At 48.2% G+C, this 16515-nt stretch overlaps 3 protein-coding genes across 3 annotated transcripts in view; 2 read left to right on the top strand and 1 right to left on the bottom strand.

The window, feature by feature from the left end:
* Nucleotides 1-16515, top strand: part of SRSF9 (serine and arginine rich splicing factor 9) — a 298394-nt gene that overhangs the window by 21334 nt on the left and 260545 nt on the right. The gene's annotated exons all lie outside the window — the stretch shown is intronic.
* POP5 (POP5 homolog, ribonuclease P/MRP subunit) overlaps nucleotides 1-16515 on the top strand; it is a 250079-nt gene that overhangs the window by 100335 nt on the left and 133229 nt on the right. The gene's annotated exons all lie outside the window — the stretch shown is intronic.
* Nucleotides 1218-14392, bottom strand: UNC119B (unc-119 lipid binding chaperone B). Its single transcript, XM_050748156.1, has 5 exons — nucleotides 14115-14392; nucleotides 11435-11548; nucleotides 8053-8164; nucleotides 7750-7922; nucleotides 1218-4947 (listed from the first exon to the last, which is right to left on the bottom strand). Exons 1-5 carry the CDS (start codon nucleotides 14356-14358, stop codon nucleotides 4835-4837), a joined length of 756 nt encoding a protein of 251 aa, XP_050604113.1. The 5' UTR covers nucleotides 14359-14392; the 3' UTR covers nucleotides 1218-4834.

Here is a 16515-nt window from a genome sequence, read left to right as displayed (position 1 = left end):
GAGGTGGAGCTTGCAGTGAGCTGAGATCCGGCCACTGTACTCCAGCCCGGGCTACAGAGCAAGACTCCATCTCAAAAAATAAAAAAATAAAAAATAAAAAAAAAAATAAAAGAACGCCTCTAAATTCTCAGTACTTTAAAGTCAAATGAATGGCTCCCATTGGCAAATGCTCTAAGGGCTTCCTCACCTTTCAGTCATCCCACCTGGGCACCAGCCCTGGGTGGAAGAAACTATGAAAAAGCAGGAGAAAAGGGAGAAATGAGTGAGTTGTATTTGTGAGCAGAGGCCAATAATTGCTTCAGTTGCCACAGAGCATCTAAATGAGACTCTTGAGAATTGTGACTGTAAATATGAATGTGAAATTTCATTTTAAAAGCATCCAAGTTTTCCAATAGAGACAGAATCAGATAGTGGTTGCAAGAGGCTAAGGTGGGAGAAGGCACCTGGCCGCAAACACAAGGAACTCAGGAACTTTCTAAGTGCTCTCAGGGCACAATGGAAATGTCCTATATCATGATTGTGATGGGTAATAAGACTATTCATTTGTCAAAATGCATTGGTACTCTTAAGTGAGGTAAATTTTACTGTAAAGTATTCCTTATAAGCCTACTTTTACGGCCAGGCACAGTGGCTCACACCTGTAATCCCAGCACTTTGGGAGGCCGAGGCAGGTTGGTCACCTGAGGCCAGGAGTTCAAAACCAGCCTGGCCAACATGGGGAAACCCTGTCTCTACCAAAAATACAGAATTAGCCGGGTGTGGTGGCACATGCCTGTAATCCCAGCTACTTGGGATGCTGAGGCAGGAGAATAACTTGAATCCGGGAGGCGAAGGGTGCAGTAAGCCACCACTGCACTCTTTTTGCCCAGGCTGGAGTGCGATGCCACCATCGTGCCATCACACTCCAGCCTGGGCAAAAAGAGTGAAATACCATCTCAAAAAAAAAAAAAAAAAAAAAAAAGCCTACCTTTAAAATGTGCATGTAAACTTTCAATTTACAAAGCCACTCACCCTGGAAAAATACAAAGCAAAAATATTAAGCCTAAAGTCCAGTACAATTCCTCAATCACCCTAGAAGCCAGCTATACTCTAGTTAAACTACTTACAGAAGGGCCACATAATAGCCAAAGTAAGAGAAACCTGGAGGCCCCACCCACCCCTGCTCCCCCTCAGCAACACAAGTGCTCCAACAATCAGGAGACAGGATGAGGGAGACGTACTGTGAAAATCTTTATTACTGTCTCTTGTGGCAAAATAACATTTTATACAAATAAGTCACCTAGTTTACTTTGGACACAAAGACAATAAAAACTGGAATGTGATTTTGGGGGAAGCGGGAAGGAGGAGGAAGGACAGATCAGGTCACTGATGTTTCTTATATTCTGTAAAAAATAGATTTACAGGAAAAAAAATAGACTTTCACAACTTCAATGACTTTACACGGTCCTTTGTAAAACAAGGGGTAAATCCACCTCCACCAAATCCTTCTTGAGGCTGAGATGTTCTGTGACATGGAATGTAACACAATGGTTCAATGATTAGGCTCCTACATTAGGTACAGCAGCACCTTATGCCACAGGAATCCTCGTGCACTGGGGTGAGGAGTCAGTCCTGTGAATTTCAGGACACACTGTCCTCATCCCCAAACCTGACATCATAGTGACAATGGCCATCAGAAGAAAGTGACTTTACAGAGGGGAAAAAAAGAGTATCCTGGACACGTACTGGTGGGGCAGGACACACTAAGGCAGGACTCACCCAGTTTGTACATTAGACACGGCCTATTAAATCCATTCCAGAAATGAGTTCCAGTTCAACTGAAAAACTAAACTGAAGATTGCCCAGTCACTGCCATTTCACAAATTTCCAGTTTATGGTCAGCCCCAAATCACATTCTTCCACCCTATGTATTGGAAATCAAATGGCCCAAAGACTGACGTGTATTCAGGGAGTACATGCTTGAAAAATGTTTTCTCTGCAAAACAGTATTGGGCTAATACATAAGGAGACATACCCTACTTTAGCCCAAAACTTCTTTTACTTGTTATGTCCTGTTTACCTTTTAAAACATAGAATGAAATAAACTAGGATCTTCTTTGGAGAAGCTAGAAGGGCATTTTGGCCCAAAGGCTGTACAGGAAGAGAGGCTCTCTCCAGGAGATTGCAAGGCAAAGGAATAGAAGCAGGAAGGGCAGGCCCTGTGGCACCAGGTGGGCCTGCTACTCTGATGAAATGTGCTCCCAGCTCTTGATAGAGGGCAGGGTCCCCTATGCAGGTAGTTTTTTTGCCCCCTCCCATTGTATCACCCACAAGGTAACTGCTATAAACAGTTCAGATTCCTTAATAACATGGCAGCCTGACTGGTTCTGTTACTTTCAGAGAAAGTATACCTTGCAATTCTCTCCCCAACTCAGGTACAAAGGCTTGAATTTCAAACTCATACTGGTTAACACCCCAGAGTGGAATGCTTCTCAAGATTTCCTGAGCAGCTAGACACAGGAATCCACAGCCCCAGATACAGAACACCAGACTTTCAGAAGCAGCAAAGCCCTGTCCTGCTGGGCATGGACCAAGCACTATCCGCAAATGGTCTCCAGTGAGACTAAGGCAAGCTAACAAGGTAGAGGATACAGCACAACTCAAGCCAGACTGCCCACCTCCTCCTTCCTCCACATCGTCTTCCTAGCAAAAGCAAACACCGCAGATAAGAGATAGCCCACCAGTGTACTAGATAGTTTGCCCAGGGGCACGTTCCAAGACACGCTCTACTGAGCACAGCTCTGGGCAGCTCTAGAACCACATCCCAGATAATACTCAAATATCAAATAGTAGAAACTCTCCCACGTGGGCCTCTGTCAAAGAGAGAAGGGATTGTTGTTAAGCTTGACAGGAACATGCAAATCCCATTTGAGGAGCCACAATGAGAAACAAAAGGTGAGGAGACAGTGCTAACAGTGCTGGCATCTATCTGCCAATGAGGAGGTGGGAACAATGGCAATGCAGCTTTCCCCAGCAGCATAAGGGACAGAGCCACACGTAAGGCACCTGGATTTACAGTGGACGCCAGTTCTGAGAGTGGCCAGTCTGGTGATAAGGAACCCACTCCACAGGAGGCATGGTCTCTTCCCTCCCTCAGGGCTGAATCCAAGGCCAGCACAGAGGGGTAAGCTAGGACCTTCTCAGTGAGAAAGCTGCCAGCACATGGCATCACCAAGACTCTGGCCTGGTACAAAGCACTGGGCCAAGGTTCGGGGCCACTTTCTCTAGAGCCCACACAGGGGGCAGCACTGGTGGTGGATGCACAGGAACTTCTGTGGCCACATACTGTCTTTTCTGTCCCTGGCCCCCATACAGCCTTTCTCCCAAGCACTTCGGGACACTCTCCTGTCACAGGTACTGTGACACCTCACAGTCACTTACCAGATACCTGGTCCCTTCCTAGTGACATCCTTCTACTGATGCTAACCGGACCCTGGCCACATCAATCATCTCATCAGAGGGTTTGTGGAGTCTGTCCACTAAGCTAGTCTGAGGACAAAAGCAGCCCACAGATATGCAGGTAAACTTTTTTGAGAACACATCACTCTGACAGGCCACCTCAGCCTATTTTACCCTTCCTGAACACCTAAAACAATTCGAACTAGCAGTTTGAAGGATCAGACTGCATTACTTAACTCTGATCCATCAGGATAATTCCAGAAACTACTTCAGTAGAAAGGTAGATAGGAAAACCCTCCTAAAAAAGAAATCTACAAAGAGCTTCGGAGTCAAATCCCCATCAAAAGCCGATCCTCCAGGCTGCACAGTGCAGAGAAAAGTCACATCTCTTCCTTAGAAAGCTGCTGCTGATTCGTAAGCATATCCTCCCAACGTAAGCCAGATTAGCCCCCAGGAAGCTGATTAATACTATCAGAAGTCTAACCGCGTATCACATATGCTGGGAACACCACTGTCATTTTATAAAACCTCCCTAAAAGAAGTCTGGAAATAAAAAAACAAAATACAAGACCTGCTCTGGCCTCAAGAGATACTACTGCTGCGTGAGCAGAGCTGACACATTCTATTTCATGAGACTCAGAAGGGAGGAGCCAGGAGAGACAGAGCAAGCTTGTCCGTCCTCCAAAATGAGAATAGAAGGTACTGCCAGGCTGAAACCTTGGTCTATTCCCAGAGGGGCTGGCTGAGACCCTGGAAGTCAGACAGAGCAGCAGCGTCTCCACAAAGTAGACCCTTCAGCTTGGGAGCATCACCCATTCCTTGGTGCCTCCACTCTTGGCACCTCCCCTCCCTCCCCACCCTTTCAAGTTTCTTCCAGTTGGTTTAAGACTTCACACAGACCGAGGGCAGACTGCACTGATGGCAATGCCAGAGGTGAGAGGAGGAGCTACCTGGAAGAGGCCTACCTTTCCACTTCCCAGAGCACCCAGGAACCTTAAAAGCTGCTGAACTGCTGGTGGGCCTGGCCGGAGCCTTCTCACCAGGCACAGCTATGCCTGGAGACACAAAGGCTTGTCAAGACAACCAACAGGCAGCCAGACCACAGGAAAATAAACTTTTTTGTCTGGATTCCAGGAGCCTTATCCTAACCTTTTACTTTACTATAGTACCTCTGCAACCTAAGGGGCAGGAAAAAAAAAAAGGGAAGAAAAAATACTGGGGAAGAAAACACAGCACAGTTTGGCAGCTCCTTTGGCGCACAGGAAACTGCCACCCCAGCCTTGGCTTCCTGGGGCCAGGTTCCAGATGTGTGTTGACAAATTGCAGCTTCAATCGCCTCCATGTGCCAGATCTTGTGGCCGCGGCAAAGCACCTCCCCTATCTACTACTGCAGCACTTACTGGCCTCCATTATAGGCATAATCAGCCTTGTTGTGCATTATCAGCTTGTTGTCAACAAAGTAGAAGCTGTCAGAGCGGGTCTCGTAAGGATTTTCAATCATCAGACGAACTGCAAGTCAGGCAAAGGGGGAAAAAAAGCAAAGAATTATGTTTGAGTCTGCCCCACAGGGTAGGTGGGAGAAAACTTTGTATCCCCTCCAAAATAAGCCAGCGCTTCAGAGTATACTCTGCCAGAATAATGAGATCAGAACACAAGGAGGCAGTCCTTGACAGCTGGGGAGACCACAGAGGCCCCCAAACTGAACATGATCTCCATTTCAGCGTAAGGATGCAATCAACTCTCACCCATGGCCTCGTCTGTCATCTCCAGCCTGGTTCTTCAGCCAAGATACCAGGGAAATGTGTTCACCCTCTTCCCAACATGGACCCCACCAACCTATTTACTCAGTGCTCTCAGCTGACCAAAGTCAGCCCTGGCCTCTGGTCAGTGGACCACCTCTAGACATTCCAGTCCAAATTCAGAAATCTGAGCCTCACTGTGCCCACCTCCACACACACCCCTGACACCCCAAGGAATCCTACGTGGGAATGAGTGCAAGGAACACAGGGCAGGGAGCCTTCTCCGTACACCTTTTGGGTATTAACTTGCAAATGATCCAGCAATAGGTCTGCTTGTCTTGGGATCTAAAGTCTTGTTTGTTCAAGCAACTGCCCAGACCTCTTTAACCATACTGGAAAGATAATTAACAGTCACTACCTCTGATCAGTTGTGAGTTAATGATTACATGCCATAACCATACTGGAGAGTAAAGATAATACTACCTCTGATCAGTTGTGAGTTAATGATTACATGCCATTCGGAGTCCCCTGGAGGAAGTGCTGTTGCTCACCACAGTTCTCAAAAAGCGAAACTGATTTTTTAAAGTTCTTCGAACCCACCAATGCCAAAACTACTTGGTTTATATGCAGAATATTGCCCTCCAGGCTGATTTGGCTTCATGGGTAAAAAATCACTATACATCATCTTTTCTTGCAAGTATCTACATATTCCAGCCGGCTTGGGAGGAGGGGTTCAAGTCTGAATCAGATGCTGTCGTCAACACCCTGCCCCACATCTCAGCAATCCTCATTTTACCTGGGAACTGCACTGCCACACGAGTAAAGGGTATCTGATTTTCAGAATATGACAATTCCTAAGGACCTGGGATTCTGAGAGGAACAATCAGTGATGCCGACAAAGCAACTTAAGGCATCATTAGTCACAGGATTCCATTCACACCCTCATAAATGCCTTGAATTTTCCCTATGTGTTCACAAAGGATGTGATCCTGAGGTGGGTAGGCCAAAGTTGCAGAAACTGACAAGGCCTGTTCTTTCTCTCGTTTGGTCCCCATCTTCCCTTGCCGAGGCTACATGCCAGCAGCCTTCTCCCTCTGGTGCTCTCCCCAGGTCTAGGCCACTCTTCCTCAGACAGTACTTCCACCACCTCACTCCTGCCCCAAAATCTGCAATAGCCCCATTCCTTCCCGCTGGATCTATCTCAACACTTTATCCAATCAACTGTCTATCATGCAGGGAATGGAAAAGAAGTCCTCGGGCCTTGATTCTATTTAGCCTGCAGTTTCACATCTAGCTCTGATTAAGAAAAAAGTAAAGGGCCAATGACTAAAACAATGGAAAACCATGACTAACAGTGCACAGGAGAGGTGCTTTATCTGATCAGAGTCCCAGGGATGGTCACAGACCTCCTTTTATCTCCCTTAGGCACTGTCTTCCCACAGGAGGCATCTAAAAGGATGGCCTGTATTATTAAAACCTTCAGGCTGGCCAGGCGCAGGCAGTGGCTCAAGCCTGTAATCCCAGCACTTTGGGAGGCCAAGGCGGGTGGATCACAAGGTCAGGAGATTGGGACCATCCTGGCTAACATGGTGAAACCCCGTCTCTACTAAAAATACAAAAAATTAGCCGGGCATGGTGGTGGGCACCTGTAGTCCCAGCTACTCAGGAGGCTGAGGCAGGAAAATGGCATGAACCCAGGACGCAGAGCTTACAGTGAGCCGAGATTGCGCCACTGCACTCCAGCCTGGGCGTCAAGATCAAGACTCCATTTCAAAAAAAAAAAAAAAAAAGAAAAACCTTCAGGCCTAGCACAGTGGCTCACGCCTGTAATCCCCAGAACTTTGGGAGGCCGAGGCAGGCGGATCACGAGGTCAGGAGTTCGAGACCAGCCTGGCTAACATGGTGAAACCCCGTCTCTACAAAAAATTAGCCGGGCATGGTGGCAGGCACCTGTAATCTCAGCTACTCGAGAGGCTGAAGCAAGAAAATCACCTGAACCCAGGAGGCAGAGGATGTAGTGAGCCAAGACCGCGCCACTGCACTCCAGCCTGGGTGATAGGGCAAGGGGGTGGTGGCTCATACCTGTAATCCCAGCATTTTGGGAGGCCGAGGCGGGTGGATCACGAGGTCAAGAGTTTGAGACCAGCCTGGCCAACATGGTGAAAACCCGTCTCTACTGAAAATACAAAAACTAGCCAGGCGTGGTGTAATCCCAGCTACTCAGGAGGCTGAGGCAGGAGAATCGCTTGAACCCGGGAGACGGAGGTTGCAGTGAGCCAAGATTATGCCACTGTACTCCAGCCTGGGCGACAGACAGAGCAAGACTCTGTCTCGGGGGAAGAAAAAAACAAAAACGAACAAACCTTTCACTGCTCCCATATGGGGCCGAGTCAGAGTTTGGAACAGGAGCCAGGAGCAATAGGAAATGAGAAGCCTGAGGTCAAATGACTAGATACGCATCATGTCAGCACTGCCATGAGACAAAGCCAGGGCGCTGGACCAGATGGGTTTCAAGGTTTGTTCCTCGTAGCCCTCAGAATCTAGAGTGCTGTAAGAGTCAGGGGATACATACTGACATCCTCCGAAAGCTGGGGAAACTCATAGATATGTTCACAAGTGTTCCTACTGCTGGGGATGCAGAAGCCAAAATCAAAGTCAAAGTTTTTCAGCAAGTGTTCCCGGAAATAGTGCCGTTCGATCATCCGGAAGTTTGACACAGGTTTGTCTCCCACTGTGAACTCCACCCTGGAAAATAAATCTCTGTAAGCCTGACTTTGCCTCCTCCCTCCTCTAAAGCCACCCCAAAACCCAACAGAAAACACTCTTCTCTGTGAACAAACAGAACGTTCTCCCCTCAAGTAGTAATGGTACTCACGTAGCCCCGACTGTCCGGAGGCGGAGAAATGCCGGTGTGAACTGATAGCGGACAAAACGTCCTGCGCTGATGTCCACGTCTCCACCTCCCTCCTCCTCATCCTCCTCCTGGTCTGAAAGAGCACACAAAATCTTCAGTGCACCATCTCGGCATTCTCAATCCAAGAGTTCCATCACCAATCCCAACATCACAATGGCAACCAATTCCCAGTAATCATACCAACAAGAAGAATGGCCAGTGTTTACTGCTCACTTGCTATATATGGCAGGACACTTGCTATAGGGCAGGCTCCTCCCCTCACAACAACCCTGTGAGGTGTTACTGTCTCCATTTTATAGATCAGGAAGCTCAAGCTCAGAGAAGTCAGGTAACATGTCCAAAGTCCCTCCAACAGTAAGAGGGGGGGACAGGGATTTGAATCCAGGTCCCTCTGACTCAAGGCCTATTCTTCAACACTAAGCGATTAGCCTTTTTTAATAGTTTGAGAGCTTACGCCATATCCTAAGGGTGAAGCCTGAAACACAAGCTGGGAAATGGGCCCCTGACACGGTCTATATGATACAGCCTAGGTCTGCAGCTAATCAAGTTGAAGCGCTAGCACCAACCTAAAAGAATGAGGCTACAAAAGTTGACACTTATCAAGAAAGTTATTTCAATGAATACAAAAATTTCTGACAGGCTGCAAAGATAAACCACTAAAAATACTTTTGTTATTTAAATAGGAGACATTGACCTACAGCCTTGGGATACTATAGTTCCTTAATTGATGTCTATTTCTAGGTCATACCAGGCCTAACCCTTTGACCACCTGGGAAAGGGTGAAGCAGATGTGGGGGCCTCTGACTCTACATGGTTAATGCTGGTCTCCGGTCTAGTCCACTCCTGAACCCAGGAGATGAAAGATTTGTAAAATTAATCAGAGGGCTGGGCGCAGTGGCTCACACCTGTAATCCCAGCACTTTCAGAGGCCAAGGCGGGTGGATCCCCTGAGGTCAGAAGTTTGAGACCAGCCTGACCAACAAGGAGAAACCCTGTCTCTACTAAAAATACAAAATTAGCCGGGCGTGGTGGCGCATGCCTGTAATCCCAGCTACTCGGAAGGCTGAGGCAGGAGAATCGCTTGAATCCGTGAGACAGAGGTTGCAGTGAGCCGAGATTGCGCCATTGCACCCTAACCTGGGCAACAAGAGTGAAACTGCGTCTCAAAAAAAAAAAGAATCAGAGAATAAGCATTCTAATTCTAATGTGAATAGGAGTTAGTACCCCCCAGTGTCCAGTGAGGACATTTTCTCCAGGTCTAAGCCGTACATGGGTACAACATAAGAGAAGTCTTTTTCAGCATCAAACATCTCTGCCTTTGACAAGCCCAAGAGCGACTGGGCAACCAGGCTGAGTAGGGGTTCAACCCCAGAGACTCTAAAACCCTGGCTCCAACAATGTGATTCAGAGAGAGTTAGAGCAAATCTTGGGGATTCAAATTCATCAGAACAAGTGCTGCAGAAAGGTACTGATTCAGTGTGAGGATATTCTATTGTTTATATTTACTGCTTTATTTTGAGATAGGGTCTCACTCTGTCACCTTTGCTGGAGTGCAATGGAGTGATCACAGCTCACTGCAGCCTTGATCTCCCAGGCTCAAGCCATCCTTCCACCTCAGCCTCCTGAGTAGCTGGGACCACAGGCATGTGCCACCACACCTGGCTAATTTTTTTGTACTTTGTACAGATGGGGTTTCACCATGTTGCCCAGGATGGTCTCAAACTCCTGGGGCTCAAGTGATCCGCCTGCCTCAGCCTGCTGAAGTGCTGGGATTACAGGTGTGATCCACCACACCCAGCCTCAATGTGGGAAATATTCCAAGTGAATCAAGATCCTTAAATGTAAAAACTAGAAAGACTGAAAACCAAGATACTTTACAGTATCTTTAGCTGACCTTCTTGAAACAGTTCTGTCTTATACTGAAATGACAACTCTGAGTCTAATCCAAAACCACATACCTGTAGTAGGCCTGGAGTCCTTGAAATGTCCCAGGTACTGTGATATGTGGCTTAGGGATAAGAACACCATAGACCCAGGAAGCTAGCTAGTCTTGATGTGACCATCCCAATAAAAAACCACCCATGAGCAACCAGGCGCAGTGGCTCAAGCCTATAATCCCAGCACTTTGGGAGACCAAAGCAGGTGAATTACAAGGTCAGGGGTTCGATACCAGCCTGACCAACATGGTAAAATCTTGTCTCTACTAAAAATACAAAAAGTAGCTAGGCGTGGTGGCAGGCACCTGTAATCTCAGCTACTTGGAAGGGTGAGGCAGGAGAATCTTTTGAACCCAGGAGGTGGAGGTTGCAGTGAGCCGAGATCATGCCACTGCACTCCAGCCTGGGTGATAGAGAAAGAATCTGTCTCAAAACAAACAACAACAACAAAAGAACCCACAAAACAACAACAACAACAACAACAACAAAAACTACCCATGAACTTGAGCATTTAGGTGCCTTGGTCAGTATTAGATTATGATAGCATAAATACCACCAGGTAGGGGTGAAATCAGGGCCTTATCAAATTTGCAGGCTCTAAGTAGCAAATCAGATGAGAAACACTGCAAAGTAAGTTTAGAAACCACACTGATACTATGAGTATCTGTACCAGTATTCTAACAAATGACTAACTCCAGGGGGCGCTAAACCTCCAGTGAGGTGCTCCAAAGGCTTCTGTGGTCTCCTGGTCGGAATGAATAACCCCTGCACTTTTTATCACAAGCACAGGAAGCAGTTATCAGAGGCTAATTTAAGGAACCCCAAGTAGTTGAGCTCCTGGGTCTGTTCTTCCAGAAAATGGTTGAGATTAAAATCTAAACCAGGTCTGGGAAATCCAAGGCACTACGTAAAGGAGAGTGAGAAGATGGCTCAAACTGCCTCATGTCTGGACCAGAATCCTCCCTATCATCCTCCAAGAGGGCTCCAAGCTCAGGTGAGTTTTCCTCATTATAGTTTAATTTCAAGGATTCCTTTCCCAACTGGAAGCAACATAAGATGAACCAGCACAGGGCCTTAGGAAAGTGTCGCTTGGGAATTCTAGGCCTCAGATCCTTCACTGTAAAATGAAGATAACAGTAATTCCTCACAGAGGTGTGAGGATTACATACACTGATGTGCATAAAGATGTGGAACACAGTGACCAGCATAGAATAGACATCCAACAAACATCAGCCTCTGAACGCAGCTTCAAACCACCATGCCTGGCAGGCCAGGCTACGGGAAGAAGTCACAGAAGAGGGACACACTGGAGTCCAAGAAACAGGATGCAGTGGCACACCAAGATTTGAGTTTCAAAGACCTTTGGCTCAAAACTGTCTACTGGTCACTACAACATTGAGGCCTACCTGAAACGCAAGGTTTGGCAATCTCAAAAAGTACTGTCCCTGTCTCCAAATCTCGAATTTTGAAGCGGGTAAAATCAATACTGTAGATGTTGTCTTCGGGTTTACATAAATAATCTGAAAACAAGAGAGAAACCAACACTGTTAAATAATCCTCCAAAACTACCATTTATTTAATTCTCAAGTTTTGAAGCAAACTCAGATTTTTTTCTTACACAATACACTTAAAATACTCCCAAAAATTTTGTCATGTGTTATCACCAGCAGAAGTTGTATGGACAGAAATAGGGGATCTAACAAAGAAAAAAAAGAACAAGGACTTGCTTTGGATGAAAAATTACAAAACTTTTAGAAACTAGGATAGAAAAGGTGGATTTCTTTGGAAACACCTAAAAATCTTTCATTATCTATCAAGTTGGATGTCACAACAGGGCAGAGAACTTTTTATAGAATTCCAATCTAAGACATTTAAACCGACTTAGCGGATAATACAACGCTAGTTTGCCAACTGTCAGTGTAAGAAAGCCGAGATCAGCAAACTTTTCTGTAAAGAGCCAGATTTGAAATAATTTAGGCTTTGCCGCCACATGGTCTCTGTCACAACCACTCAACTCTATCATTGTAGCCACAAAAGCATCCAGACAATACGCAAATGAATGAATGTGGCTATATTCCAGTAAAACTGTATTTATGGACACTGAAATATGAATTTTACATAACCACGTGTCTCAAGATTTTAAAGTTTTTTTCAACCACTTAAAAATGTACAAACCATTCTTAGTTTGTGGGTTACACAAAATCATACAGTAGACCATACATATTATACATATCCAGGCAAGAGGATACATCTGCCGGTGAAGGCATTAGGCCCAAACGACTATAACCTGAGCAGCAAATTCAAATAATTCTAATCACAGCAAATTTCATTGATTTCTTTCTAGGATTATTCCGGATAGCACCTTCTCCACAACTCATTTTGATACTTGATCTTTTATTGCTTGAGTTAGTTGTTTTCGTGTTTTACAAGTTGTCTCTTTAGTAAGATGGCAAACTTGACAACTACTGATTATTCTGTAACTGCTAAAAAGGCTAACATCGGCTTTGGACCCTTAGAGGGTACTCAAATATCTGCTGGATAGAATGAACAAGACGTTAAGAAGAGTAACAAAGAGGTTGCCAGGCTCTCTCTAAGAAGCTGCACAGGTGGGTTTGGACAATGAGCAACAATCCCAAGCCCCCAGATAGGATCTGAGTGCCCACTGAGAATCCTGCTTAGGGCCAGGCACAGAAAACCCTAATTCACTTGGGTGACAAGAGAGGGCATGAGGTTACCAAGACCAGGTGCTGAGCATGTGTGTACTTTCAGAGCCCCAAATGAAAACTGGTTCAGAAAAAAAGCTTTTTCACACTCACTGTTTCAATAAAACTAGCAAGAATGTCTAAATAGCAAGAATGTCTAAAGATATGCTCAGGCCTGCTAAAGACAGTCCCAACCCAAACAGTGTTGGGAAATGGGGGCATCCAAATATCTAGAATCAAATTAAAACTCTTTTAGGAGATGGGAATTCCCTTTCGCTGGGTGGACCAAGGCCCACTCCCCACAAACTTCCATTCCCAAATTACTAGAGCTGCCATCGGCAATCTGAGGTGAACCTGAACAGCCCTGGGCTGCCTGCTATAGCAGTTCAGCAGACACCATGGCAGCCTTCGATCCATCCAGGGAATGCTGCTGCTGCCACAGGGTTAGGAGACTGCAAGCCAGGAGTGATGGGCAGGCCAAGATGGGCCTAACCAGGTGAGTGCACACTCCTGCAGGGAAAACAGCAGCAAGAGAAAAGACGTCAACTCGGGGACTGGCTTGGCAGAGAACAGAAAAAGGGAGATCACCAGATCACCCAGGGCAGGGACTGGGCAACATTTTTCTTCCCACCCATCCTCCTATCAACGAAAAAGCTTAGGATGGTTGCCTTTTGTGCAGGAAACGCATTTCTGAAACCCTGAAATCATTCTTAATTCACGAGAATGTCAAAAGCAGGATTCACACGTCGGAGTTTGTACACAAACTGAAACTTTATTTTTGTTTTAATGTGGCACAGTTTTAAATGAGCAGGAAATGCCACGGCTATGTGTCTGAGGAAGAACCCACCTGCACACTAAGGGGCAACGCTCCGGACCCAAAGCGGGAGGGAGGCCCGGCAGGCTGCAATGGGGGAGGGCTGCAATGGGGCCGGCGGAGGAAGCAGGTAAGGCTTCTGGCCTGCCAGAGGGCTGGGGCGCCTGGCTGAGCGCTAACTTCACGGATGGCCGGGGGTTCCAGGCTGAGGGTCCAAGGGCCCATTTATGAGGGGACCTCGGCCCCCGGCCGGCTCAGGAGGGTTCAGTTCAGCTGAACGGGGCCCTCTACGCAAACAGGTCCGGCAGAACTAGGGAGCCGACCGGCCGAGGGGCATCCTAGCGTGGCCGGACTCACAGGAATGAGGTCAAGCCCAGGAGAGTCCTTCCCCACCAGAGCAACGTGAGCGTGGCGGGGGCAGAGCCCGGCCGGCGGGGCAGCGGGAAGTGCAGCCCGGCCGGCCGAGGGGGTCTGGGGGGACCCGCGAGCTGGTCGAGTGGCCGGGTCCGCTGAAGGCTCCGGGAGCCGGGGCACGGCGCGAGGGGAGGGCGCGGCCCGCGCGGCACTCACTCTCGGTGACTCGGCTGAGGCGCAGGACGTGCTCGGGCCGGATGGTGTCCAGCGCCAGCAGCTCCTGCTCCGTGACCGCTGCCCCGACGCCGTCGTCGGCCGCGTGGTGGGGCGCCTGCCGCCGCGCCTTCAGACGGTTCAGGACGCCGCCGCCCGCCTTCTTCTTCTCCTCCTTGCCAGCCACCAGCCCCCCGGGTCCAGCCGCCGAAGCCGCGGCCGCAGCCTTCGGGTTAGACCCGCTCATCGCTCCGCAGCCAAGATGGCCGCCGCCTCCACAGCGCGGTAACTATGGAGAGCGGGGGCGGGGCCCGGGGCCGGGGCCCGGGGCCCGGGGCCTGGCGGGGAGGGGGCGGGGCCCGGGGCTGAGCGGGGCGGGGCCGGGGGCGGGAGCGGGGGCCCGGTGGGCGGTGGAATTCCCTTTCGCACAGAATGGACCAAGGCCCACGCCTCCCAAACTTCCATCGCCAAATAACTAGAGCTGCCATCAGCAACCTGAGGTGCACGTGAGCAGCCCTGGGCTGACTCCTATAGCAACTCAGCAGACGACACCAAGGCAGCCTTTCCATTCAGGGAATGCTGCTGCTGCCGCCACAGGGTTGGGAGACTGCAGGCCAGGAGTGATGGGCCAGCCAACATAGGCCTAACAAGGTGACTGCACACTCCTGCGGGGCCCGGGGGGCGGTGCTGCGGGTACTGCCCCAACTTTGGTCCTGCCAGGTGGAGGGCCTAGGGGTGGCTGGAGCCTTAGCATCCCCACTCCCCATCAGGCCCCCAAGGTCGTCCACGATGTTTAAATATATATGTTACGGTCAAATGAATTTACGTCATATAAACTTTCCTCCTCCTCATCCTCCTTCTGGTCTGAAAGAGCACACAGAATCTTCAGTGCACCATCTCGGCATTCTCAATCCAAGAGTTCCATCACCAGTCCCAACATCACAATGGCAACCAATTCCCAGTAATCACACCAACAAGAAGAATGGCCAGTGTTTACTGCTCACTTGCTATGTGGCAGGACACTTGCTATAGGGCAGGCTCCTCCCCTCACAACAACTCTGTGAGGTGTTACTGTCTCCATTTTACAGATCAGGAAGCTCAAGTTCAGAGAAGTCAAGTAATATGTCCAAAGTCCCTCAAGCAGTAAGAGCAGGGAACAAGGATTTGAATCCAGGTCCATCTGACCCAAGGCCTGTTCTTCAACACTAAACTATTAGTGGACAATGCATCTTGAGAAAATGTTTCTAAATACATTTAGCATAGAAGGTAAGTTAAAGCACTGCTTGTTTTGCAAAGGCAGTTTCAAAACAAACTTTCCAATGAGATTGCCATCCGTAAGCCCCACTGTGCCAGGCCCTAGGCTAGACATTGGGCTAGGCTACAGGAGATGTAAGAGTGAGGGCAGGGATTGGGTCTGCCTCACCCCTGAATTCCCAGCAGTTCAGCTAATGCCTGACAAGTGGTAGGTGCTCAGTAATGACTGAATGAGAGCCTGGACAGTATCCCACTGTGGAGGAGCTCCCACTTTTGTTAGAGAAGACTGTGAAGCACACAATTCATTATGTGACCCTTCCTCTTCACAAGGCAGGTTAGTATGAACTGGAAGACAAACTAGACTCACTGACTGCACTAAGAGATGCAGCAAAGGTGCTAGGAGAACACACAGGAGTGGTTTATACTGACCGGGCTGTAACAGCCTGAGGGCTTGGGAAGATTTCACAGAGGCAACATCCACACTGAGTTTTGAAAGTTAGCCATGACCTCACCAGTTGGCCAGAAGTGGGTCAACAGGGGGATATGGTCTACCCTTTTCCACCCCAAGGGGCTCCTTCTCTAGGGATTCTAGATCTGTGCTGCTCTGTGTTGGAGGCCTGGGCCTGATTGATGCAGTGTGTCTGCTAGGTCTGACGTCACCTCTCAGCCAGGCTAGAGTAAAATTGCAACCCTCCCCTAGAGCCTCCTGACATTCTTGCCAGGCCTTCCTTGCTGAGTCCCTCTCACCAAAGCCACCAAGACAGGCATCTCTTGGTTCCTGGACAAAGTCCACACTTGACCCCACCCCAGCTGCCCAACTGGGTGGCACAGTGTGTGGCCAAGTTCCTACCCAAATGCTGTACTGTCTTTGAGAGATTAGCATATGGTGGCATTTAACTAACTGTTCAGGGAGACTTTAATAAATGTGTACAAAGAATTAAAGTCTTTCCTTTTGCAAACAACTCTTGTTAAACCACTCAACAGAGTGGTTACTGAAGAATTTCCAGAACTTTTAATATGCTACTTGATTGTGAATGGCCAAGAGGGTGGTTTAGCATGTGGCCATTTCTCATATACTTGTTTATGGAAACTTTGTTCTCATAGCACCAAGATTAGTTACTTGGACCCTGGCTTTTCTCTTTCTAGGGAT

The sequence above is a fragment of the Macaca thibetana genome, chromosome 11 (assembly GCF_024542745.1).
Source record: "Macaca thibetana thibetana isolate TM-01 chromosome 11, ASM2454274v1, whole genome shotgun sequence".
Lineage (NCBI taxonomy): Eukaryota > Metazoa > Chordata > Mammalia > Primates > Cercopithecidae > Macaca > Macaca thibetana.
The sequence above is the reverse complement of the archived record's forward strand: the minus strand, read 5'-3'. Positions and strand labels throughout refer to the sequence as shown.

Excerpts from the sequence above, each read along its gene's own strand:
- UNC119B (XM_050748156.1), bottom strand. The coding sequence starts at position 14,358 with ATGAGCGGGTCTAACCCGAAGGCTGCGGCCGCGGCTTCGGCGGCTGGA. Across the intron at positions 8,165-11,434 it reads TGCCAAACCTTGCGTTTCAG|ACCAGGAGGAGGATGAGGAG; the intron begins GTAGGCCTCAAT and ends GTGCTCTTTCAG. Across the intron at positions 4,948-7,749 it reads CCAGCTTTCGGAGGATGTCA|TTCGTCTGATGATTGAAAAT; the intron begins GTATGTATCCCC and ends CCTGACTTGCAG.